Source organism: Notamacropus eugenii, chromosome 1 (genome assembly GCF_028372415.1).
Source record: "Notamacropus eugenii isolate mMacEug1 chromosome 1, mMacEug1.pri_v2, whole genome shotgun sequence".
Taxonomy (NCBI): Eukaryota; Metazoa; Chordata; class Mammalia; order Diprotodontia; family Macropodidae; genus Notamacropus; species Notamacropus eugenii.
Genome location: NC_092872.1, coordinates 12,877,985 through 12,905,300, shown reverse-complemented (window position 1 = coordinate 12,905,300; position 27,316 = coordinate 12,877,985). Strand labels below are relative to the sequence as shown.

Below are 27,316 nucleotides of genomic sequence, written 5' to 3'. Positions count from 1 at the left end.
TTAGATTAAAATTCTAACTAATCTAAACTAAAGATGTCTCTGATTTAGTCTCAGTAATTAATTCAGTCAATTGTTTTAATACTAATTGCTTTTACATCACTTTGTCTAATTTTTCTCCCCATCTCTTCCCTACCCCTCTACCCCCTAATATCTTGCATTCTGATTACCCCTTCCCTCAATGTACCCTCCTTTCTGTCACACCCCACCCTTCCCTTATCTCCATCTTCTCTTTCTTCTTGTAAGGCAAGATAAATTCCTATACCCCATTACCTGTGTTTCTTATTTCCCAGTTATGGTCAATAATAACTCTCAACATTTGTTTCTAATACTTTGAATCCAAACTTCTCTCCCTCCCTCCCTCCTTACCCATCCCCACTGAGAAGGCAAGCAATTCAGTACAGACTAAATATGTGTCATTTTGCAAAAGACTTCCATAACAATCATGTTGTGTAATACTAGCTATATTGCCCTCTATCCTACCCTATTGCCCCTTATTTTTTTATTCCCTCATTTGACCTTGTCCCTTCCCAAAAGTGTTTATTTCTAGTCACTCCCTTCTGCCATTTGCCCTCCCTTTTATCACTCCCCTCACCCCACTTGTCGCTTCCTCCCCTACTTTCCTGTAGTGTAAGACAGATTTTCATACCAAATTTAGTGAGCATGTTATTCCCTCCTTAAGCCATGTACGAAGAGGGTGAGCTTCACTTTTCCCCTCTCCCCTTCTCCCTTTTCTCCTCCATTAAACAAGATTTTGCTTATCTCTTTTATGAGTGATAGCCTTCCCCATTCCCTTTGTCCTCCCAGTATTTTCCTCCCTCATCCCCTAATTTTTATTTTTTTTTTTATGGATAGCATCTTTTCTGATTCAACTCAACCTGTACTGTCTATATGTGTGTGTGTGTATGTGTATGTGTGTACAATCTCTCCACCTATCCAAATACTGAGAAAAGTCTCAAGAGTTACAAATATTATCTTTCTAGGAATGTAAACAATTCAGCTTTAGAAAGTCTTTTATGATTTCTCTTTCCTGTTTACCTTTTCATACTTCTCTTGATTCTTGTGTTTGAAAGTCAGATTTTCTCTTCAGTTCTGGTTTTTTCATCATGAATGCTTGAAAGTCCTCTATAGCATTGAATGACCATTTATTCCCTTGAAGTATTGTACTCAGTTTTGCTGGGTAGGTGATTCTTGGTTTTAATCCCAGTTCCTTTGACTTCTGGAATGTCCTATTACAAGCCCTTCAGTCACTTAATGTTGAAGCTGCCAGATCGTGTGTTATGCTGATTGTATTTCCACAATACTTGAATTGTTTCTTTCTAGCTGCTTGCAATATTTTCTCCTTGACCTGGGAACTCTGAAATTTGCCCACAATATTCCTAGGAGTTTCTCTTTTCAGTCTCTTTCAGGAGGTGATCAGTGGATTCTTTCAATATTTATTTTGCCCTTTGGTTCTAGAATATCAAGACAGTTTTCTTTGATACTTTCATGGAAGATAATGTCTAGGCTCTTTTTTTGATCATGGCTTTCAGGTAGTCCCATAATTTTTAAATTGTCTCTTCTGGATCTATTTTCTAGGTCAGTTGTTTTTCCAATGAGATGTTTCACATTATCTTCTATTTTTTCAAACTTTTGGTTTTGTTTTTTAACTGCTTGGTTTGTCTCATAGTCATTAGCTTCCCTGAACTGGGGTCTCTCTTTTAAAGAACTGTTTTGTTGAGTGAGCTTTTGAACCTTCTCCATTTGGCTAATTCTGCTTTTTAAAGCCTCCTTCTCCTCATTGGCTTTTTGGACCTCTTTTTCCAGTTGAGTTAGCCTCTTTTTAAAGGTGTTATTTTCCTCAGCGTTTTGTGGTTCTCCTTTAGCAAGCTGCTAACTCTTTTTTCAAGCTCTTCTGTTGCCTGAGCTCAGTTTACATTCATGTTGGAGGCACTGGAGGTAAGGGCCTTGGCTTCCTCTGACAGTATGCCTTGTTCTTCCTCATTCGAAAGGATGGGAGGAGACGCCTGTACACCAAGAAAGTAACCTTCTATGGTCTTATTTTTTTTTCCCTTTTTGAGACATTTTCCCAGCCAGTCACTTGACTTCTGAATCCTTTGTCAAGAGGAAGGTCCTGTTGCCTCTCCTCTCCCCAGTACATTCGACTCAGCTGCTCAATTCCCCAGGGCTTTGGGTAGAGGCAGGGCTGTCACTGAGGGCTGAGGTTTAGATCAGCTGCTCCCTACTGCCAGAGGCTTTAAGCTGAGCAGCCTGGACAACGGACCCAGGTTGCTTCCCGGCCACAGTAGCTGCCTGCAGCTTGTTGCTGCTGTTGCTGCCGCTGCCTGGGGCTATTGCTGGAGGAACCCCATTTCCCTCTCGCCCAGCTGAGAAAGCCCTCCCACACTTACCTTTGGAGCTTTCTTTGTCACTTGTGGGTTGAGGGATCTGGGACCCTCACAGCTGGGAACTCTGCTCCAGAGGTCTGTTCAGGTCCTGTTCCTCCCAGAGCTATGTGGCCAGGGCTGAGCTTTGCTTCACTCAGCGTCCCGTGAGACAGACTTTTCCTGTCAGCCTTCCAGGTTACCTTTGGCTGGAAACCTCTTTCACTCTGTTGTTCTGTGGCTTCTGCTGCTCTAGAATTTGTTGAGAGTCATTTTTTACAGGTATTTTGTGGGCTGTGGGGGAAGTTCTATAGTGTATGTGTCTTTCTATTCTGCCATCTTGTAGTACAATAGTAGTATTGCATCATATTCATATCCCGTGACTTCTTCAGCCATTCCTCAATGAAGAGGTCATAGTTTCCAGTTCTTTTCCATGTGTTTTTTCAGCATTACTGAGTTTTACTCAGTACTGCAATCTGTTATTTTCTTTGGTTTCTTTGGAGAGCTTCACCACTGTGAATTTTAAATTTTTCCATTCTGCTAGTTACTGCTAATGTCCATACCATAAATTCTGCTACTTGTTCTAACTTCTTCTTTCCTGATTCTAATCTCTTGAACCATTCGGGAATATCTTGCTGCATTTTCATCTTCTCTTAGCAAACTACTGAGTTCTGCAATTTATTAGGCATTGGTTCAGTTTCCTTTGTCTTGCAACATTTAGAGAAATTTATAATCTTTTATATGTCATTACTTGTCTTCTGATTTAGTATTTCTCCTGTTAATTTATCTTGCTTTTTAACTCATGTGCTTGACTTTTAACTGAATTTTCTTCCTCCTGAAATCTTAGGTGATTTTAGTCTTTTTTCTTTATATTTCTCCATTGCCCACTTTCTGACCCTCCCCCCATTAATATTGAATTTACCTTTTAAGACTGCACTTAAGATATGCCGGTGTCCTCCTATAGTAGGGAATTTTATCTATATGGAAGCTAGTCTCTTTTCCTTCAGTCCTGCCTGTGTTCTCTCCATACTTTGTCTCTCTGCAAAATGAGTCAGTGTCTGTCTCTTTTTGTAGGCTTTGCAGAGGGCAGTATGGACATTCCTGGCAAGTTGTGGGGCTTCCTTAAGCTAAAGATCACCACAGGCAGTTGGGGCAGCTAGGTGGTACAGTGGATAGAGCACCGGTACAAGAGTCAAGAGGACCTGAGTTCAAATCTCACCTCAGACACTTGACACTCACTAGCTGTGTGACCTTGGGCAAGTCACTTAACCCCAATTGCCTCATCCTGGGTCATCTCCAGTTATCCTGAGGAGTATCTGGTCACTGGATTCAGATGGCTCTGGAGGAGAAGTGAGGCTGGTGACCTGCACAGCCCTCCCTCACACAAAACAAAGTCAAGTGCAAGTCATGTCATCATGTAGCATGGTCTTCTTCAGCAACAAAGGACAACACACCCCACAGGGAGTGCATTACTCTCCCCTTTTATATTTTCCCTTCTTCCACTTAAGGACTGGGCAAAGTTAAGGTGATGACCTTACTTATTGCAACAGGTCTGTGGTACAAAGGCAAGAATGAAGTATCAGCAGAAACTTTAGCAAGAGGAACATCTCTGAGCAGATCTCAGGGCACAAGCCCAGGGATTAGTTTGTGCACAATAAACTGCATGGAAGGTGATGGGAGAGGAAAGGTGTCGAGTTCATAAGGGATTACTATTCTCTACTGTTAATTCCTAAAGGTAGTATACCACTTGTTTGATTCCTTGACCCGTGCTTTGCTAAAAGAAATATCTTGTCCTGTGTCTTTTTAAATGATTGGAGTTTTAAAGTCTTTCACAGTTGTTCTTTTATTACAGTATTGATGTTGTGGTGCAAATTGTTCTCATGATACTGTTCATTTCCCTCTGAATCATTTGATGAAAATTTTCCCAGGCTTCTCTAAAACTATTTATTTCCATTATAATCATAAGTGATCATTTGTTTCAACAACCCCTTAATTTCCAGATATTTTCTTCCCCTCCCAGATTGATTTTATTTTTTTTGCTAAGTAAAGAGGTTATTCTTTGCATCATTTTAACCTAGCCTTAACCACTGACTGGGCTTTTGTCTCAGACAAACTGAGATCTGCAAAAGACTTAATAATGTTTATTGGAAAAAAGTTGATAAATGCCTCTGGAATTCATAGGTATCTTCTGATCTCATACAGATTCACCTCTTAAGGAAGGAAGACACCCTAAAGGACCCGCAGCCAGCCCTAGCGTGTTTGCCTCTAGCCCCCAAACACTGAAGCCCAGTCCTTTGGAGCACAATCTGTCACCTTATATTGTTGATAGTTCTACAGCACCATCATCCAGCCAGCCCTCCACCAGTTCTGCCTTGGTGAGTAATGGTTAAAATTAAAATGACCATCAACTAGATGGAATTCCTGATTATGAAAAGGTTTCTGGGGACGTCCACGTAGCCACGATATTGCATAGAAAAGTTGCCGCTGCCTTAGTGTTAGTCCATAGGCACATTAGTCCTTATAGGCACATGGTTTTTGGTCCTGACCTATGATTTCAGCATTCTGGAGAATTTCCTGTGAGTGTCAGTATGCAGCTTTCAGCCATAGAGAAGTTGCTGGGGCCCTGAGAAAGCAGGGATCTGTTGATGGTCACATGGCCAGTATGTATATCAAGGACAGTACTTCTGACTGCAGAGCCACCCTTTCATGGGCTTCTTTTGCCTACAAAGAAGCAAAAATTTGAATCTCCATTTTAGTAACTTTGTACCTTGCATTTAAGAATCCATGACTGCCCCTTGAATTTCCAGGTGATCTCTCACTTGTGAAGAAAACTGTAATATGGTGGTAAGGATAGAGATGTGCTTTTCCCTGCTCTGTTCCTCCCCACAAGGTGTAGAACATTTTCATTTGTGACAGAATTGGGATGTATGCAACCCAGAACAAACTTCCAAATCCAATGGCTAGACTTAGCCCTTTGCCTATCAGGAATTGCTGTTAAAGTATATCTTGTCCATGCTTTCCAAGATTGTCCACTCTGGTTTGGTATCTCAAGTAATAATTGACACATATCACTTTAACTTTGGCAAAGTAATTGCACGTATGTTCATATCCTTCCAACAGCCCTGCAAGTTGTCACATTCACATTATCATTATTATTGTTACCCTGCTTCCAGATGAGAGAATTGAGGCTCAGAGAGGTTAATTGCTTTGTCCATGGCCAGATAACTAGTGAGTGTAAGACGTAGTATCCCCCTGCTTACCCCTGCTTACTTCCAGTCTAACACTCTTTCCATTACACCATGCTTCCTTTTAATGTGAGATTTCTGTTCCCTAGTAAATGGATGATCAAAAGGTATAAACAAAGTTTTCAGAAGAAACCAAATTAATAGTAGGCACATTCTTTTAAATGCTGCAAATTAACAGTAGTAAAAAGAAATGGAAAGTAAAGTAACTCCAAGGTTTCAGTAAGATAACCAAAAAAAACCAAAAACAATGAATGTTGGACAATAAATGCAAGACAAGTCTCTAAGTCTGCGCCCTTCGATCCAGTAACCCTGACATTGGACTTTATACCCCATAGAGGTCAAAAACACATCCAAAGAGTCCTTGACATCTACCAAAATACTGATAGTAGAATTTTCACAGTAGTATAGAACTGAAAAAGTGTTATTTTGGGGGAGAAATGGCTAATTAGATTGCAGTATATCACAGCATTTCAGGGTAGGAAAGGACATAAAAAAAATTGTCTAGTCCAAACCCCTACCCAAAAAATAATCTACATCACAGCATAAGAAATAGAAGTTCATCCATCCTCTCTGTACAGACTTCCAGTGAAGGGAAAATCTCACCATCTCCTGAGACACACCATCCCACTTACGGGTAGCTTCAATTGTTGGGAAGTTTTTCCTGTCATCCAGACTAAACTTGCCTCTCTGCAACTCCCACACACTACTTTTGATTCTACCCTTTAGAGCCAGACAGAAAAGTCTAATCCCTCTGCCACATTTCACCCCTTCAAATACTTGAGCACAGTATTCCTGGCCCCCCCCCAAGTTCTCTTCTTCAGGTTATTCCTTTCTGTGTCTTTCATCTGATCCTCATATGACATGGAATCAAGACTTTCCACTGTCTTAATTGACCTCCTCTAGCTTATCAGTGTCCTTGCTGACCTGTGGTGGCCTGAACTGAACATAGTATTCTTCATATCTGTGCATGGCAGAGGGCGCTAAGATTATCACCACCATATTGCTAGGAGCAGAATTCTTTTTAATCTAGTACAGGATCATATTAGCTTCTTTTAACTGTCCACCTTATCTTTTCCAGACAAACTGTTGTCTATCCATGCCTTATCTGTGGAAAGTCAGGTTTTTTTTTAACCTACCTATAAAAGTTCTTAATAGATTCAGTCCATTATTATAGTAACTAAACAGGGTAAGCCTGTCAGGATTTCTTTACATCCTGACTAATGAAGTGTGTTCAGTAGCCTCTTGGCTTTGTATATTATGAATGTAATGGAACATTATTATGGAGTAATAAATCTGAGAAATTCAGAAAAACATGGGGAGACTTGTAGAGACTACTACAAAATCAAGAGAACATTATACATAATGACTGCAGTCTTCTAAATGGAAAGTAGGGGGAATTCTAAATTCGAATTCTAAATAAGTGCAGTGATCAGTCTTGATCCTAAAGAAGAAACAGTGAAACCCTTAGTAGCATGTACAGTTGTGTAGAAAAAGAATGTTGCCGACACTGTCAGATGAGGTCACTGTTGATTTTTTTGACTGAACAGTTTTTCTTTGTTAAAAGGAAGCATTTAAATGCTTTGTGGAGGGCAGAAGAGGCAGAGCCCAGGAATTCAGGAACAGGCATGATACAAAACCAAAAGTTTAATAAAAAAATTTTTTTTGTGGAAATCTGTGAAGTCCTAGAAACATATGTGTGAGTCTTTATAAAGTCTCTGGACTTAACTCAGTGAATACAAGCTTTCAAAATCTGTTTCAGATTGGGTCATCCAACATCAGGCTACAGAGCATCTTGTAATTGGTCAACTCCAGTAATTTCTTTTTTCGGCCTAATAGTTCATTTAAGAATAAAAAACGGTCTCTTTATTATTATTACTATTATTACTATACAGCCAAGTTATCCAGTTATTATACAACCAAGCTTTTCAACCATTGTAGACACTAGTAGAGGTCGCTAGACTCCTCAGTTCCATAGGAGTAGATGCATGGGCTAGGCCATTCTATTGGCCCCCTGGAAGTTTAACTCGGGAAAGTGCTAACCCAGCTTTTTGTTTACTCACAGATTTCTTTCCAAGGTCTCCTATGGTTCTCTTAGAACTTGTCAATTATGAATTGAAACAGTCAGCCAAATGAAAGCACAAGTGATAGATAAACATGCTAAGTCATTCTGCTAGTTCTCACATCTAATTTGTTTATTTGATGATAACGTCATGATATAACTTTTACATTTCTGCTTCGTGGGGCTCATACTGAAGCAAACCTCAAAGAAGAAACGATCAGAAAACTCCTATGATATCGATAACATTGTGATTCCCATGTCCATGGCAACTGCTGCCCGAGTTGAGAAATTGCAGTACAAAGAGATCCTGACGCCAAGGTATAACGGTCGCTTTACAGTTTAGAAAAATTATGCTTATTAATGGTAAGGAAGATACCGTTTCTGAGAGTAGTAGGAGTTTAGAAGTTGCCAGATTAGGGTGTAATAATGGGATTAAGTCATTGGGAGGCTTTCTTTTTCTGTGAAATGATAAACACTCTCTATCCTAAGTAAAAATACTTCTGTTTGATCCAGAAATCTTACGAGAGGATCTGGTCATCTCATAATTGATTCTCTGTCTTACAGATTGTCATTATCTTGGATTTCTTTGTCCTGTCAGCACTCCTCTGGATTCTTTCTTTGGTTTTCCATCACGTGTATATTTCTGTTTTGTTCCCTTCCCCCTGTCAGTGCCTTCACTGCCCCTTTTGTTGTTTGTTTTCTAAATATTGATTGACCAATTAAAGAATAACTTCATTAAAAATTTTAGATTATGTATTTATTATTTTACTTATATAAGCTTCTTATCTTTAGTTAAATGTGCCATTCTTGTTCTTAATCAAAAGGGAATGGATCATTGTAGTATCCTATATTATCATCGAGGCACTGACTGATGAATATAAGTATTTGGTGTAAAATCATCCCAGAGTTTGACCTTGTTGGTGAAGGTTATACTTGGCGTAAGTCTTTTCTTAGAGAAACTTACCACCCTAGAGGACAGTCTGATACTATCTGAATTGAATTAAATTGGAAGCTGGCAAGTTTGTTTTGGGTTGGCTGGGGGAGGTCTGGGCTGGGGGTTCATGGTGGATTGTTTAAGGAGTGGTTTAGTGAGCTGAATGTTGAGCAGTTTTCCACGAAGCCTTTCATTCCTTACTCAGGCTTCCTTCCATCTCAGTGATGAGGTAGGATAAATATCAATCCTGAGAGGAAAGAGAAAAGATACACAGTAGTGTGGGACCCTGAACTGTTGTTGTTATCATAAAGTAACCCTTCCTGTTCTCTTTCCTTTAGCTGGCGTTTGGTTGAATCAAAAGAACGAGAGACATTAAATCAGATGGATTCAGAAGTAAGAATTAACAAGATATGTTTGATTGAGCATTGGTAGCATAGAGGGTTTTTCTTGTTAGTTCTTCTGAACAAGGATATGTGCTGAAACCAGAGAGCCTTAATCCATACCCAGAACTGCTGCTTATTGTTGGTGTGACATTGGGCAAATTGTTTCACCTTTCTGATTCTTATTTTCTTCATTTATAAACTAAGATCTTTGGATTAGGAGACCATTAAGGACCCCTACACCATCAGATCACTGGTACGAAGAGCCAGGAAGTGAAAATTAGATGGATGCCTTTCCTCAGCTAAGTTAGTTTATATATTTAAAATACAAAATTATATTAAGATTTTCACTCAGAAACTGGCGCTCCAACCAAAAGCACTCCATTCAGCCCCGTTACGCATTTTTGAGGTTAATCAGTAAGTAGCTAGAACACAAATGTAGGTAAAAGACTGCTCTGTTTGTCACTTGTTTTCCTTTTAGTGTTTTGGGAGCTTTTGTTTATTTTGTTGTTTGGTTGGAGGTTTTTGTTTCGTTTTCCCGAAAAAGAAGAAAAGCCAAACAAAGGCCGTTCTTCAGTTGAGAGAATAAAGGCAAAGTGAGGCAATGATAGTGGACACTAAGTGATTATGCCCTGAGCCTCTGCTTGTTTTCTTTATAAAGTCTTGGCTGTAAAGAAACTGAAAGTGGATTGGCAAAGATTCCTGACAGATACGAACTTGTTTCTTAATTGTATACTGACACTTTTAAGCACATAAGTTTATGGGTTTGAGACACAGGAACCTTGCAGGTAAGTTGTTGTGTTAATAGATAGGAAGAAAATAAGGGTGCATTTTGTGCTTACTCGGTACCAGGCCCTGTGGTAGGCATTTCACAAATGTTATCTCATTTAGTCCTCGCAGGAGCCTTAGAAGGTAGGTGCTGTCCCCATTTTACAGTGGAGCAAAGTGACTTTGGGGCACTGCATGACCTCGGGTCGTGCAGTTATTAAATATCCAAGACTGGATTTGGACTCACTTCTTCCTGTCTCCAAGCCCAGTACCCTATCCTTTGTGCCACCCTGTCAACTGTGTATGCCCTGTTCACCCTTCTGACCAGTGTCAATTTCTTACACATGGACGCTAACTTGAGTGCTCATAAAAAAAATCCCAGTTGGCAAATGAGAGCATTATCATCAGAGTTATGTCTTGTGTGGACATAAGAAAGAAGTTGGCAATTGATCAAAGAAATAGTTCTTTAAGTATATTTCTTGCTTTCAGTTTTCCTTGGCTTTCTGAGTGTGTGCTTGTGTTCTCTATAGAATGTCAAAGAGAGGAACTGTTTTATTGATCTTGCAGTAAAAAAGCACCTAATCTTAATCTTTATCCAACTACAGTCTTGTGTGTGTATGTAAACTGTTTAAAATGTAAAGGCAATTTTATTTCATTAGCCCCTAAGAGCGCTCTGAACCAAGAGCTTTAGTGTGAGCCAAGCCTTCATGTGGGCTTCTCGTAAGTGACCAAAACAAAATCAAAGAAAGCCCATAGAGAGACCTAAACTTAAAGTGGCAGTATAGTTTTTCATATTAATGGTGAAATCTTTATACCTGCTTCCTAAAAGTTAACTCCTTACCACATAATCTCATTAATGGAGAAATAAAAATGCCTGCCCTTATTTATAAAGTAATAATTTAAGGATCTATAAGTTCACTGGTGTTGGGTATTCCCTTCCATTAACAAATAGCACAACTCTTATAGAACTTAGGCCTCTGAAGTTTCTACAGCCAAAAATTCATGATTCTGTAGCCAACATGTTGTTGAACCTCTCTGAACTTAGCCAGGCTGGTTCCAAGCCAAGAGACAGGTATGAGAGTCCTTCTCAAAGCTTTTCCAACTTAGGAGAACATTGCTAAGGCTTACACTGCAGTGACAGAGCCTTCGGTGTTAGGACGTGACTTTTGAGTAGCATATATGACATTTACAGTGTCCAGTAGGACCAGATTGGGACACCTCATGTGCCAGTGTGATGTCCCTGAGTCACAGTTCAGAGATCAGCGTGAGCAGAGGGGGCGTTCGTCCACCCACCATGGTCTTCACAGCCGCTCACTGGTGCCCAGCCCTGTGCTCTCATGGGACCCTTGTGACATCTGCTTTTCTTGAGCTGTCACTGACATGTCAGCCAATGTTGTAATACATACTGTGGCTGGTAGCACTGTGATCACTAATGTGTACATTAATGTATAATGTAGACATGAGATCACATGTCTACTTTACGATCCAGAGAATTTTGATAATGTATGTATCCTCATTATGACTGGATCTGATTGTTTTTTCTTTTTCTTAGTTAGAAGACACATCTGATGATGCTTATAGGAACCGTCACACCAAGTATGAGGAGCTTGAGAGAGCACGCTGGGATTCCTGGACAGCAGCTGCTATTTCCCATAGACGAGGGAGCAGGTAAGTTTTAGTGGGAAAAAATGAGACTATAGGAGTCAGTAGAACTGGGTTCTAATTCTGATTCTTTCACTTAGTGGTGACCAAATTAATTAGTTGTAATAGTCTATTAACTTCTGTAGTCCTTAGTTTCTACATCATTGAAAATTAAAGTGTTAGAAGATTCCAAACTTTTACAATAGAAAACCTAGCCTAAAGGGGCCTGAAGCAACTAGATATACCTATATAAACAAAAGTTAATTAAAGTAACAAGAAAAAAGTAAGATCAAGATGTTTGACTAAATGATATATAAGTTGTAGGTTCTCTTCTAATTTTAATAATCCATGATTCTACATCTAATTGGATTTTCAATTTGTGAGGGAAAGTTTTTTTTTTTATGTTGATAGTAAAGTTAAGAGTTGCCTGAACAACTAATTATGGGACTTTACTATGAATAACCTAACGGTGATTTCCACATTATAAATTTTAGCAGATCTTCCAATAAAGGCGAAGGCCGAGGAACTCAGCCTGTCCCTGCTACAAGCCTAGCAGCGTCCCAGCCAGTGTCTCCAGATACAGCATATCATAATTTTAATGATCTGGTCCATTCTTCTGCTGGAACCTCTAGCCCTGAACCTTGCAGCTTGTTGCAGTCTCTTTCCATCAAGGACAGGACTCCTGTGCCATCCTCTTGCAGTGAAGACACCTGTTCTACTACCACTGATACTGGTGATGATGCAGCACAAGTAAGAGTTATCATTGCTTCTCTGAAGTTGCAAAATTTTAAGTAGGAAAAATTCAGAAAAATAACTTGGGTGGTGCTGTAATCACCTTTAGTATCTAATCCTTATTGTCATTTCTTTGTGAAGAAACTATTTATTGTTACTTTTACAAGTACAATGCTCTATAATTACAAATACTGCAGCAAAAAATGTGTTTAGTATCTTCCAGTCTAAACAGTTGCCTGGATCCCTATTTTACCCAAAACCAAATCAAAAAGGTTTCAAGGGTGAGCTCTGGAGAGTGTCAAAGATGGCAAAGCCATAGTCATGTTGAGTATATATTGCCTCTCGATGCCTAGGAGTTTCATTCCCTTAGTGTAGAACGTGGATTACCCTCTTGGAGGGCAGGGGCTTGGTCATTTTCATCTTGGTACAATACTTAGTGTAGTTCTTTGCACTATTAAGTTTTTAATTGATGAGTATTGTTGTCATTGGTTTTCTGTTGTAGTCTTCCTCATTACATAGAATGGGCTTCAATTTGTGACCCATGTAAATTTTGTTTCCCTGAAGATAAATTACCAAAAGGTGTTGATTGTTTCCATTTATTTCTAAAGTTAGAGGATAGGGACTTTAAAAGTCTTTTACCAGTATAAAGACTTGAAGATTAAAGATGTTGAAAGTTTCTCTTTTTCCTTTTGTTTTCAGCTTTTTCCTCCTCTGGCTCTTCACTTTCTACTGATTTTTTTTCTTTTTTATGTCCTTCTGGATTCCTCTCATTACTTGTTCTTCATATCTCTCCCTCTTCCTTTACTATCTACAACATTTTGTTGTAGGATATTTTTTGTTATATTTGTCAAATAGTTTTTGGTTGGCTATTCTTTTAAAAGTAGTTGGTACCATGGCAGCTAGGTGGCATGGTGGATAGACAGAACACCAGTCCAGGAATCAGGAGGAGGACCTGAGTCTAAATTCAACCTCAAACTCTTACTAGCTGTGTGACACAGGGCAAGTCACTTAATCCCAAATGCCTCAAAAAAATAAAGTAAAAGTAGTTAGTAGAGTTTTTTTTTTATAAATTTTATCACTTTTTACTGTAAACTCTTTACTTAAAGTGGAGGTTTTGATTTTTTTTTTCTCTTTTAAGATAGTTTGATCTTGTGCCCTTACTACTTTTTACCTCCCTGTCTCATAGATAGTCCAGCCTTGGGAGCGCCGTACATTTCCTCTTTCAGACACATCTTGTCAAGCTCTCTTGGATCAGCCTAATAAGCTACTGCCTCCTGTCCCAAAGCCATGGTGTTCAAGCAGAAAGCCCAACACCAGGACCCAGAACAGCCCCCCAGAATCTCGCCCCATTCCCAGCAGTTTGCCTGAAGGACACTTCCAAGCCAACAGCAGCAGCTGCATAGAGGAGTTCACAAGCCATGAATGCTCAGCTAGGCTTCTGAAGAACAGATGATGCCTTGGGTTCCCATGACAGGTACTGTATCACATGCAGGCTCATCTACTTCTGTTCAATATCCAGAGCTTGACAGGTGAGCTAGCCCAGCAGATGGGATCCCAGGAGCGGTCACTGCTGCCCAGAAGACCAGTCATAGATGGACTTGGGCTTCCCACTACCACAGGTAGGCGGGCTCCAGGATAGGCAAAGTGTGGGAGGCGCTTTTATGAGCCTTTAAAGTGCAGGGAAAGGACTGGGAGAAACTCATTCGAGCCCGGAGAGAAGGTCTGGCTGGCTTTGAAGACCAGCAGGTTTAGAGCTGTGAGGGCTAGGGCCCATTTTAAAGATGGGAAGAAATTGGAACAACCAGATTGGAAAGAGTGGATATGCCTTTTGTAGATTTCTGGTTCTTGGGCCTCTCCAGATTAGTGAGTATGCTCAAGAACACTCAGGCAGCTCTCAGGGCATTTAGTCTGTGCTCTTGCATATAAGTAAGAAATAGAGCCACCTTGCAGGGACAGACAACGGCCATTGCAGTGTCCCAGTTTTCTGAGTCTTATATGCATTCCCGGAAAGCTGATTACAGTGCAGATACAGGTGTATGGGGAGGAGATGCAGAACTAAAGTGGTTATTCCATTCTCATAGGCTCTGGGGCTTGTTTCTTTGTTGTGTAGCATAAGCATGACTTCATGGCTCCTCACAATAGATGAAGGTCAGTGCACATGGATTTATTAAGTTATCTAGCCACCTGATTCCAAATTTCTAATAAGTTCCATTGTTTGCAATTTCTTGTATTGGTAATAATTTCTCCTAGTCACATAATGACTTGGATGACTGGAGTTTCATATCCACAGTCTCTTTGGAGCCATCCTTTTTGGAAAGGAGGGCTTCATCAGCATTGAAGATACAAGTTAAGTTGGGAAGACCACTGAAGTTAAACAAGTGGCGGATTTCTTGCTAGATGCTAGAATTTAACATGCTTTCTTCAAGTCCCTGTAGGGAAATAGAAGGGTTATTTAGCCCATCTGTGGAATGTCTTTGTAGCACGTGGTTCTCACAGTTGTCCAGAGTGGAGCTCTCACTTGCACATGCATGTGATGAAGCTAGATTAAGGAGGACTGGAATGTCTCTGTCTGAGAAAATTACCCTACCCCCATTTCTTCTGTTTACTATTACTGATGATGATGATGATGATGATGATGATGACGATGATGACGATGATGACGACGACGATGACGACGACGATGACGACGACTGACGATGATGACGGTGACGATGACAACAACGATAACAATTATTCCACTACATGAAGAGAACCTTTAACTTGCCAAAGACATCAGACAGGCTTCTCCTTTCTTAGCCATGTGATTGATCTGTAATTCCTTAATAACATGGCTTATTTGTTGGCTTGCCCAAAGGCAGTGGCATCCATTAGACCTTTCAACCTCCATTAGAGCCCTCTATTTCCATGGCAGATCTGAAAGGGACCAGTATTATTACTATATCCTTTTCTGATTTCACATTACTGCCAGTTCCTATGGGACTTTCTGGAAATTAATAAAATTAAAACCACTAATTAAGTAACAGACCTCCTACCTATGTCTAGACCTCTCAATGATTTACACGTACTGGGTTCCAGATAGCTCTGTGTTATTTGGAAAGATCTGCCATGTCTTATATTTTTGGTATGTGAGGCCCACCTAAGGGATGTATTCTAAGAAAGCCATGGATTCTTAAGTAAGAGTGCTGGAATATTTACTGACAGATATAGGTCTTTCTTTTGCCCTGTAACTTAAAGATGTCTCTTCTTGTAATAGAAATAGTTTTCCCATCACCTGCTTTTCAACACTACTAAACTACTCACTTTCCATATCTCCAAGCACTCAAGCTACAGGTTCCCTAGGTTTACCCTTGTATTAATTGTTAGAAGGAAAAATGTCTTGAATTCCCATGGGACAAAGTCACATTTTATTAGTCTCAGCATGGCACAACAGCTCTGGTTCTGCAAATTTTTGGCCATTTTTAGACTGTTTATAATTATAGCATTTATAAAATCTGTCTAACTATCCTGATTGTTTCAACCAGTTGACAGAATTAATGTTACATTTCAGTCCCTTTCACCCTCACCTACTGTATGTATACATTTGTCACTTTTGGTGTAACTAATTTGTACAGACTTTGTACCCTTATTTTTATTTTGTGTTCTTCTGGATGGGTGAGAGCTGAAGAACTGCAGATGAAACACAGGGACTATTAGCTGCTGTAATGTCTGAAGGAAGCGAAGTGCATTTCAATGGCAATATTGCAAAACATGTTTCACAATAACTACTTCAAAGCGCTTTGTGCTCAACACTAAAGCTAAGGAAAAAAATAAACATGTAATTTACCAAAGTGTTCCAAATGAATCTTTCTTCTGTGAAATCTTTGTGTCTTACTTTTAATTAGAGGTCTTTTTTGTTTAAGGTGTGTAAAATTATCTAAAGCAAACAGAGCTGTATTTGAAAAACTTAATTACATGACTAATCATTTCTCTGCTTTATTAATTTGGAGGTAAAGGGATATAAAGCCTCACTTTTATTGCCAGTGTTCTCCTCTATTTGGTAGGAGTATAGAATGTCTGTGACAGGCCCACTGATTGAATCTGATGGAAAGGCAGTGAAATATCTGACAGGTGGGGTAAAGAGCTATGAGCTCTTGAAAGAATGCGTGTGACTGGGGTGGAACCAAGATAGCAGGGTAAAAGCAGGGACTTGCTAGAGCTGTTCCTGCCAAACCCAGCTTTAATGACTCTAAACAAATTCTGGAGCTGCAGAACCCACAGAATGATGGAGTGAAGCAAATTTCTAGCCCAAGACAACCTAGAAGGTTGATCGGAAGCAAGTATGGTACCAGGCTGGGAGCAAAGCACAGTCCAGCATGGGCCACTCTAGCACAGACAGGACCACAGCAGACAGTTTCCAAAATTCTCGACCCCAAAACAGTGAGGAAAAGTTGGAAGATCAACGGAAAAAACTTGTCAGACCTATGTGAGAGAGTAGAGTGATCTGGCTCCAGCCCCAGGGTGGTGGAGGGGATGGAGGCGTCTGAGGCAGCCATGGCAGCAGTAGCAGTGGCTGATTCTGAAGTTCTAGGCCCACATATTGGGGGGGTGGGGGGGGTGGTGTTGAACACTTGACAGTACACACCCCCACTGGAAGCAGAGAACTACCTTAACAAAGAGCTCAAAAGTCAAGTAATTGGCTGGGGAAATGAGCAAAAATGGGGGAAAAATCAGACTAGAATCTTACTTTAGTGACAGAATCAACCAGAAGGAGACAACAAAGTCAAAACTCCTACGTCCAAAGCATCCAAGAAAAATATGAGTTAGTCTCAGGCCATGGAAGAGCTCAAAAAGAATTTTGAAAATCAGCTAAGAGAAGTAGAGGAAAAACTGGGAAGAGAAATAAGAGTGATACAAGAAAATCATGAAAAACAAGTCAACAGCTTGCTAAAGGAGACCCCAAAAATGCTAAAGAAAATAACACCTTAAAAATAGACTAATCTAAATGAAAAGAGAGATCCAAAAAGCCAATGAGAAGAATGCCTTAAAAATCAAAATTGGCCAAATGGAAAAGGAGTTCCAAAAGGTCACTGAAGAAAATAATTCCTTCAAAATTAGAATGGAACATATGAAAGCTTAATGACTTTATGAAAAATCAAAAAATTATAAAACAAAACCAAAAGAATGAATAAGTAGACAATGTAAAGTATCTCATTGGATTAACAGCTGACCTGGAAAATAGATCCAGGAGAGACAATTTAAAAATTATTGGACTACCCGAAACCTGTGATCAAAAAAAAGCATAGACATTGTCTTTCAAGAAGGAAAACTGCCCTGATATTCTAGAACCTGAGGGTAAAATAGGTATTGAAAGAGTCCACCAATCACCTCCTGAAAAAAATCCCAAATTGAAAACTCCTAGGAATATTGTAGCCAAATTCTAGAAGTCCCAGGTCAAGGAGAAAATACTGCAAGAAGCCAGCAAGAAACAATTCAAGTAGTGTGGAAACACAATAATACAAGGTTCTACGTTAAGGGATCAGAGGGCTTGGAATATGATATTCCAGAGGTCAAAGAAGCTAGAATTAAAGCCAAGAATCACCTACCCAGCAACACTGAGTATCATACTTAAGAGGAAGAAAATGGACATTCAGTGAAATAGAGGACTTTGAAGCATCTTGTTGAAAAGACCAGAGCTGAATAGAAAATTTGACTTTCAGTACAAGAATCAAGAGAAGCATGAAAAGGTAAACAGGAAAGAGAAATCACAAGGGACTTACTAAAGTTAAAGTTTCTAACTTTTTGAGACTTTTCTCATTATTAGGATAGTTGGAGGGATTTTATATGTATATATATATATATATATATATATATATATATATATATATATATATATATATATATAGACAGGGAACAGGCTGAGTTAAATATGAAGGGATGATATCTTAAATAAAATTAAAGGGTGAGAGGAATATATTGGGAAGAAGGAGAAAGGAAGAAATAGAATGGGGTAAATTATCTCTCACATAAAAGAAGCAAGGAGGGAGGTAAGAAGGAAAGAGTGAATCTTACCCTCATTGTATTTGACTTAAGGAGGGAATAATATGTAGACTCAATTGGGTATGAAAATCTATCTTACCATGCAGGAAAGTGGGGAGGAAGGGAACAAGGAAGAGAGGGCAGATGGGAGGAGAGGGTAATTAGAAGTAAACACTTTTGGCGAGGGACAGGGTCAAAAGATAAAATAGAATAAATGGGAGGCAGGATAGGATGGAGGAAAATATAGTTAGTCTTTCACAGTATGACTGTTATGGAAATATTTTGCATGACTACACATGTATAACCTGTATTGAATTGCTTGCCTTCTCAATTAGGGTAGGTGGGGAGGGAGGAAGGGAGAGAAGTTAGAACTCAGAGTTTTAAAAACAAATGTTAAAAGTTGTTTTTACATACAACTGAGAAATAAGACATACAGGCAATGGGATATAGAACTCTTATCTTGCCCTACAAGAAAATTAGAGGGGTGTGATAGAAGGGAGAGCACATTTGGGGTAAGAGGTAATCAGAATGCACACTGTCTTGTAATGGACAGAGGGGAGAGATGGGGAGAAAATTTGGAACTCAAAATCTTGTGGAAGTGAATGTTAATGAAAAATAAATCTGATGGATGAAAAAACAAAACAATGTTTATGACTGAATAAGAAAAAAAAAATTTTTTAAGTAGGTTCAAAGGCGGGGGGGAAAGTTTTGTTTTCTTAAGCGAGCCAAGTGAGTTTTTGTAGGCAGGATTTAGAAGGAATGCAGTCCCTGCCCAATAACCTTTCAAGGGTATGTTATATTTGGCCTATACTTCTAAATGAAGGGGTGACATAGTTAGAGTTGTTGAGAAGACTTAAATTGAAATCCTGCCCCAGACGTTTATTAGCTTTGTCAATGGGCAAGTCTCTTAATCTCTCTGGGCCTCAGTTTCATCATCTGTAAAATGAGAAGGTTTGACTGAATGGCCTCCAGGGTCTCTTCTGGCATCAAACCTATGAATTTATTACTGCTATAAAATCAGAGGAATTTCTAGGCCTGTGTATCATAGATCTGGTGATATAACTAATATTTTATTTGGCCACAAAAAGGTGGCATCTCCTAAAATTATTTCCAGGCCAGTACATTTCCCAGCCTTCTCCATTCTGAAACATTCATCTCCATTTCTAAACTTATCACAGTATATAGTTGAGGATAGTAAGAAGTATTTTTGCATAACAACTGATGCAAAGCCAAGAAAGATTGTGCTAGCGAGAGTGAGGAGACAGCAGGGAGAAAAATAAAGCCTCTGAAAAGGAAATGCTTCATTATGAAGGAAGAAAAATGAGCACAAAGATACATAACCTAGAGACAATGGCCTTTTGAATATCATGGCCAGGAATGCAAAAGAACAGCCACAGAAGATCTGTGTCTGTGATAGCTACTGAACTGATTTCCAGAAAGTAGACCTGATGAAAAGAAAATGATTGACAAGAAGATTTGAACAGGCTGCCAGCCCTAGTGTATTGCAAATAAAGACAGCCTACATGAGCCCCTGTGCTTTTATAAATCCCTCAAATATCCAGCAGCTGAATGTGGGCAATTGACTCTAAAGGGAAAGAGTTAGCAAAATCAACTGATAACAAGGTGAGATGGAAGGAGAAGAAAACAATGGAGAAGAAAACAGAATGAAGACAAAGACACCATTTCCTTCTGAATCCACTGAATTAATTCCCTTTCTGGAGTTGTCATCAGTACCCTTATTTTTCCTTGATACCCTTCAAGGTTTATATTGTCCTCTGGAGCTTTCTCATCTTTACCTCTTTTATATTTCCCTATAACATTTCTACCTTTTGATTGTCCTTCCTGATATTTACGTTTGGTTTCATTGACTGGGGATGCTTTTGATTACCACAACCAGATTTTACCTATGTAACATTAAAAAAAATTTTTAGACAGGACTCCCTTTGTCCATAATTTGCCCCAGGCCCTTCATACAAATAAAAGCCACCTTGGCAGTGGTAAATACAGAAGAAGCATAGCAGTGTTAATTGAGTTAAATAAACAGAGTGACATACTTATTGGGAAATATTTTCTGGGCCATTTCTTCATGGAAGAACTATGGTTTATTCAGTCACAAACCATTCACAAAGACCCATTTTCAAGCAGAGGTATGAAAGGAAGGGGCTATTTTAATTTAAAGGCATTTTGTGAAATGTCTCAATTTTTTTTTCCTTTTGGTCATGTAACTGAATAACTTCACATACAATATTCTGTGGCTCATTAGCCCTCCAGCAACTCCAGTAAAACTACTTGTGTTTGCAAAGGGTTTTCATGTCATTATTTGGTAAGATCTTGAAATCAGGGGTTTAATCAGACAGCCATGAATTGTAGTTTATTCAAGTCTGTTTTTTCAGAAACTCATTGTAGAATAAAAAATTCTGTGTTTCCATCTTCAGTAATGTTTTGAAACTTGCTTCTGATTATTAGCTCAGTTTCTGCTCCATTATTATGCATAAAAGTTGGGTAATTCCTTCTGCATCTACTGAGATACCTTGCCTCTTTTTTGTACTGGCTCCATGTATGAGGTATAACTGTAAAGTAAAGAAGCCAGTTTTTATGAAGAATTTTGTGGGCTTAGTTCAGTCATCAGAGGATGTGCTTAGATACTTTGAGTTCTTCGTAGGTATGCTGAGAATGTATGAAACATAGACCTGCAGTTGGATGGCCTGCATCTCCCAACTCTTCTGTAGCATTCCAAGAATCCTCATAGCAAAGAATAATGCTCTACTATCAACAGAAACAAGTTTGGGAACCACTAGTCTAGTTACTTTATACATGCCTTGTTTTTTCTAAATATGATGAAGTATTTTCCTTCTAAGAACCATAGTACTGTAATACCTACTCTGAGATATTCCCCAAAGTTGGGATCTTTTGTGGGTTAGGTCTGCAGAGGAGTAACTATTTTCCATATTCCAGAGTTAACCCTGTGGGTACTCATAAATGTTCACCATTGTGAATATTTCATTAACTAGACTTAATTAGCTTCTAACAAAGGCATTCAAATGGCATAGCAAGAACAGTATATACACAAACATCCTCATATGGCCTATACTCCCCTCCTCCCCCCCAACATGTACACTGTTTCTGGGTGGGCACAAACTTAAAAGTAGAGTTCAGGTACACATGGAAAGGGCACTCTCCTAGGGCCTCCATATCCTTTCTTTCTTCAGAAAGTCCTCATCACTGGTGCGTAGGATTGTTCCAGTGGTAGACTGGGTTTTGCTTCTTGAAGGGCAGCTATAATCTCTACTACCTTCAGCTTCAGGCTGGCCTGAAATCCTTGACTTAAATACTGCATTGCTATTTCAGAAAGAGCAAGAAAATTTTAGCCTAGGATTGGCAGAAGCCTCCCCAGTTTACTGCCTCAGGGCCTGGACCTGCTGTCTGAACCATGCCATGTCCCAGACAGAAGGTATGAGAGCAGAGATTTTTAGTCTTTCCTTTGAATAGGTCTTCCTGATTCTGGACTAGGTACCCTCATTGATGGACCTCACCCTAACAAAATGACCATCTAATACTTTACTCAAATCTTCATCTCAACGGAGTGGGTCATAATCAGGCTATAGTCATCTTAGCGAGTTTTGTTTTGTTTTGTTTTTTTTAATTCTAAGGTTCTCTTCTTTATGTCAAATGAGTGGTTTTAGGAAAGTTCCTGGGATAATCTATATGTTGGAGACAAGTTTATTTCCTCTGATGCCTATCCATCTGTCTCCTTGCCTTTTTTATTTGCAAATAATGTACTGAAACCCTCATATTCTTAACTATCGAGGTCCTTTATAAAGGTGCAGATTTATCTACTCTTTCTGAACAGGAATCATACTTTATACTTCTTTATCTCTACAGTCTGCCCCTGAACTCCTGTAAATTTGCCAAAACCTGAACGGGGCATCTTAAAACAAATCTCAATTTTAAGTGAACACTTTGAATATTTCTCCATGTTGTCCTGTCTTACAACAAACTTATCTGAGTTATTGCTACTGTGACATACTGAAAAGAGCTACTAGTTGGTAAGGCTTAGGGGATTAGGCAGAAGTGAGCTGGATAAGTCTCTAGGATACCTCCAAACTCTGATATTCTCTGAGTGTTGGATATTAAGTGAGAAGACTCAAGTCTGAATCCTCTCTGAGATGCTTTTTAATAACTGTGATCTTGGACAAGCCATTTAACTCTCCTCAGAGCTTCAGTTTCCTAATTTGTAAATGTGATAGTAACACTTGCTCTCACAAATTACTTAGGAAAAGCTTATCTAATGGATAAAAAATAAAGAATAAAGTAGGGCAGCGAGGTGACAGAGTGGGATTAGAATCCAGAAGACTCATCTTCCTGAGTTCAAATCTGGCTTCAGATATGTACGAACTGCGTGACCCCGGGGCAAGTCACTTCACCCTTTCTGCCTTAGTTCCTCAATCTATTAAGTGACCTGGAGAAGGAAATGGCCAACCACTCCAGTATTTTTGCCAAAAAACAAATGGTGTCAGAAGTGAGTTAACAACAACAAAGCATAAACCAAAAGCAGCCTAGCATAAATTAAAACTATAATGATAGTTTTATCGACATATTATACCATATACCATAGTAAATTCAAAGTGGCTATATAACCTGAGTGTCATAGATCATACCATTAAAAAAAGAAATAGAAGAGAACTGGATCAGATACCTTTCACACCTGGGTCTAGGGGTGAATTATTAATAGCCACATGCAAGAGTGCTACAAATCACTAGGAATAAGAGAAATAGAAAACTCTTGAGATTTCACTTTGTAACCCCGAAACCAACAAAGACGACTACTAGTCCTGTCTAATCTTACCGGTCAGTAACAGTCCGTTCTACTTCTGTGTTAGAAATGTTCTAGCTATACTGTTTCCAGTTCTTTGTTATACTGCAGAAAAGGGGCAGAGAGAGTTTCCAGAAAAAAAGTATTCAGAGCTAGATCTTCATTTTATATGAGATTATTAAAGAAGAAGGGAATGTTTACCCTGAAGAAGGAACGTTTAACAAGTGGTTGAATGTAAGTTAACTGAGAAGCTAGAATGCCTCCAGCACTGACTATTGCTATTCTCATCCTTACCATTTTTGGACAATATAGAAATGAAGGTGATATTAAAAATAAAAAAATCAGTTAAAATATTTTGTAAGTGCTACTTCCCTTAGCCTGGACTAGGTTAATCATGTTCCCTGGTCCCGGTGCAGTCCCAAATCTTTTATTATTTACTTTTATCTCCCTTTCCCAGATGTATCTCTAGGCAATCCCAAAAAACCATCCTTGATTCCCCTGAATGACTCATGCTTGGTTTAATATATTGAACAGCTGCTATGTGTGTATTTCTGTATTCTGTATTCTGAGGGGAGTGGGGGTGGGGTCATTGTGGGACAGAGCTGGACCTGTGATTTTATTTGCATGAGGAACTTCTGATATGGAGGAAACTCTTCTACCAGTTTGGTAGATGGTCATTTCATCTGTAACTGAGTTTGAGTTGCCTGGGATATCAAGAGATTAAGTGACTTATTTATGGTCACTTGTCACTTAACTTAACTAGGATGTGTCAGGAGAAAGATTCCAAGGACATCCCTCCATCCACTACACCATATTGCCTGTATAATAGTAAAAATGGTAAATTGCTTATACTAAGGTACCCAAGAATCATAGGAGACCTAAGTACACTGAGTGGTCAGAAAAGGGAAGTCTTCTGCTTAAAGATCAGAAATTCAAGTACTAACATTTCTCCATATACTTTACATTTCCTAACCCCATTCTCTGTTCCCCAAAGTAGGAGGACTGTCTGTCTTATTGGTACTCCATGTGCTTAGGCACATAGTAGGTGCTTAGTGCTTATTGAATTGAATTGTGATATACAGAGTTCTCTCAATGGAACAGAGGGCAGGCTCCCACTGATAAAACAGTTCAGTAGCTGTTGAAAGAGCCTGCCAGGGAAGATAAAGTACCAGTTCCAAATTGCCTGATTATTGATCAGCCGATAGAGGTTGGATGGTAGAAGACAACTGAAAGTCAATTAGCCTAGCACATTCAGCAAATCGAGACAGGTTCTCAGTTTTTAAGAACTGGAATGAAGGCAGTGATAGCACAACTAAATGTAAGTGGGAAACACACCAAGGTCACAGGCAGAAACTGAGAAGCTTTGACTGGAAGTGCTGCCCCCAATCCAGAAGTTTCACTGCATTGCTTAGAACTATAAGACATGAAATTGAGAGTGAGAGTAGGAGGGAGACTTGGGAACCAGTAGTTAGGAATCCCAGTTTTTATCATATACTCTCTAGAAGGTAGGAAGGTTCTAAGAGAGTTCAGAGAACAACCTGAGGAGTCAGGAGAGTGGAGGTAGTAGCTCAGTAGCTGGGCTGCTTAGGCTTGCGGAGCTAGTGTTGTGTGGACTCCATTTTGCAAAGCCAGTTGATTCAGTCTGCATGGAGACCTTCCTGGGTCTCTTTTCAAGTGACTAAGCTAGAAAAGTTGCACATACCTGGCTCCCCTTGGTGAACTACAAAGTAAGGATTGATGTTCGTAAATGAAATGGGTTTGATATATTGAATCTATGTGTATCCCTCCCACCAGTCTGCCTCAGGGACATTTATGTCCTCCTTTCTGAGCAAAACCCCAGTGAAATGGCTTCAAGCTTTAACTGTAGGTCTTTTTTGCTACACACCCAGACAGGTGCAGATTGATCAACTAGTGAAATTTAAGCAGGAGATCAGTACAACAGGACCTGGACAAATACTGTTGGCAGCATAAACAGGCACACTAGGGATGGAGGGAGGAGGCATAGTGCCCATCAAATCATCCTGCTAACCAGGTGGGCAGAGGGAGCTTTGAGTGTGGCTTCTATATGACAGGGTTGATAAAGCAAAACATGGCCAGTCTGTGGGGAAGTCAGGAGTGCTAAATCTGGCACCCTTCAACCCTGCCCAAACCTACGGCACCACCTACCATTCTTGTCCTACTTGGATCGTCCCCAGTGGTTATAGAGGGCAGAGTATAATGGAAAAGGGTCACAAACTCTTAGGAGTCAGCATCTGTTTGGGTCCTTTTACCAAACTGCAGGTATTATGAGTAGGGCCAATAGAAACACTTAAAAGTTTCCTGAAACATCCTGTGGAATTAACCTCAAATGTTATTGGTTTCCAGAGAAAAATTCTCTAGTAATGAAGATGAAATAGTACTTCATCATGCCAACTCCTTACAACAGTCTCATGTAACTCATTGGGAGGGCAATTGGCACTTAGCAGCTTACTACAAGGAGTTGAACAAAATCATCGTCCCTACCGCTGTCATTTCGGACTTCCTTATTGTTGGAGACCAGGTAACCCAGGCCTAGGAGTGAGTGGTATGAGGATTGACTTCACAAATACCTTTTTCTTTAGTCTCGTTGCTAAGACCAGTCAAAAACAATTTGCTTTCACTTGGCAGGGAGTTCAAGATACCTTTACTGTCCTTCTACAGGGCTACCTGAATACCCCCTTAACACATTCTGGTGGACAAAGACTTCAAAGGAGCTTTTCTTTTTAAAGTTAATTAGTTACACTACTCTTGACTGGGCTGAATGAGACCATGGCCATAAAAACCCTAAATTTGATAGACGAGGGACAAGCAGTAATCAATTGTGAGAAAATCCGAGATCCAGCCCACTCAGTCAAGTTTTAGGGAATACAGTGGGTAGGAAAAACCCAGAGGATTCCAAATATACCCCCGAATAAGCTAAGGAAGAATATTCATAATTTAAGAAAGAAGCCCAGAAACTTATTGGACTCTTAAGAAGAACCCACATTCCCCATCCAGGTATCATGATGAATGTTTGTATATATGTGCATATACGTACACACATACATATCTATATACTTATATATACTTAGCTATAGATCTGTACCAGTCCTCCTCTTTCAAGTGGAGTCTGGGACAGGTTATGGCTTGAAGGATCAAAATAGGCCATCTAGCTTTCTTATCTTAGACCCTTGAGATCCTGCAAAGCCCATGTTTTTGGAGGCATCTGTCCATAAAATCTAGGCAGAGTGGAGCTTTTGACAAGTACCAGCTAGTGGCCAGAATAAGTATCCCTAACAGATCTCGCAGGTTCTCTAAAGAGGCTACTCATTATGTCCATTTCGGAAAGCAGTTGCTTATAAGAACTCTGATCAACACAATGACCCACAATTTTTAAAGGACTAGTCATGAAGAATGCTCAATGACTGACAGAAAAGAGATGGGCTCATTATGCAAAATGGAACATACGTGTTGAGATGTGGCCAATGTGAGAAATTATTTTTAACTATGCATATTTATTATAAGGTTTTTTATTTTAATTTTCTTTTAGTCTAAAGGGCCAAAACAAATACAGAATACAGAAAAGAAAAATATATAATAAATTTAAATATTGGTACTTAAACACAAAGTAGAAAGAAAAAAAGCATGGCGTGCATAGCAGAACATGAGAGGATTCAAAATATGTAGCAAATTTTCCTCTCAAGAAAGCCTGTATGATAAATAATGCACGAGGTGTATGTACAAGTGAGAACTGTCCATCTTCGCTTCCTTGTGAGTTTTCTTCTCTGCTGTGAACTTTTTTACTTGGTTCTTTTTTTCCCTTTCCCCACCCCCAGAAGGCCACAATAAAGTTTAGTTATGTATTTATCCAATACATATACATACATATGTAGACATAATATTTTCCCAAGCATATTCTGCTCCTGATCTTTGTTTTTATGTTTGTGCATATTTCTATCCCTCCTGCCTCCTCTACTTTACTTCTGCCCACCACCTTGCCCTCCTATTACTTGCCTACCCTCTCCCCCAGGATCCCTCCCCTGTCCTCCCATTCTCATAAATCTAAACACCCTCCTATACCCCCCCTTTTACCTGTTCCTCACCCATCCCCCTAAAGATCCCTCCCTTGTCCTCTCCCCCCTCCCTATGCCTGTACAATTTTATTTCTTCATAATTTAGAAGACTTTTATATTCTCCTAAATATGCATTGTTTCCTCTTAAAGCCATTCCTGTTGAAAGTAGGTTACCAGAACTACCAACCCTTCTCCCCCATCTAATTCCTCTGTATTGATTCTTCCTCTTGCATCTCATTTGTATAAAATAATTACTCTCTTTAGCTATTCCTAAATGGTTTTACTTTTTAAATTAATAT

General features: G+C 39.4%; 1 protein-coding gene across 4 annotated transcripts in view; it reads left to right on the top strand.

Annotated features, from left to right (window-relative positions):
* The window catches only part of LOC140533818 (KAT8 regulatory NSL complex subunit 1-like), a 139,572-nt gene extending 123,626 nt beyond the window's left edge, over positions 1 to 15,946 (top strand). For 3 of the 4 annotated variants that reach the window (XM_072654115.1, XM_072654105.1, XM_072654087.1), the window contains 6 exons: positions 4,563 to 4,735; positions 7,861 to 7,982; positions 8,937 to 8,991; positions 11,299 to 11,414; positions 11,882 to 12,137; positions 13,306 to 15,946. In XM_072654115.1, coding sequence (XP_072510216.1) covers positions 4,563 to 4,735; positions 7,861 to 7,982; positions 8,937 to 8,991; positions 11,299 to 11,414; positions 11,882 to 12,137; positions 13,306 to 13,572 — 989 coding nt within the window. In that variant the 3' untranslated portion in view covers positions 13,573 to 15,946. The remainder of the gene's footprint in view (positions 1 to 4,562; positions 4,736 to 7,860; positions 7,983 to 8,936; positions 8,992 to 11,298; positions 11,415 to 11,881; positions 12,138 to 13,305) is intronic. The other variant, XM_072654094.1, reaches the window with a different exon arrangement.
* Positions 15,947 to 27,316: the final 11,370 nt, after the last annotated feature.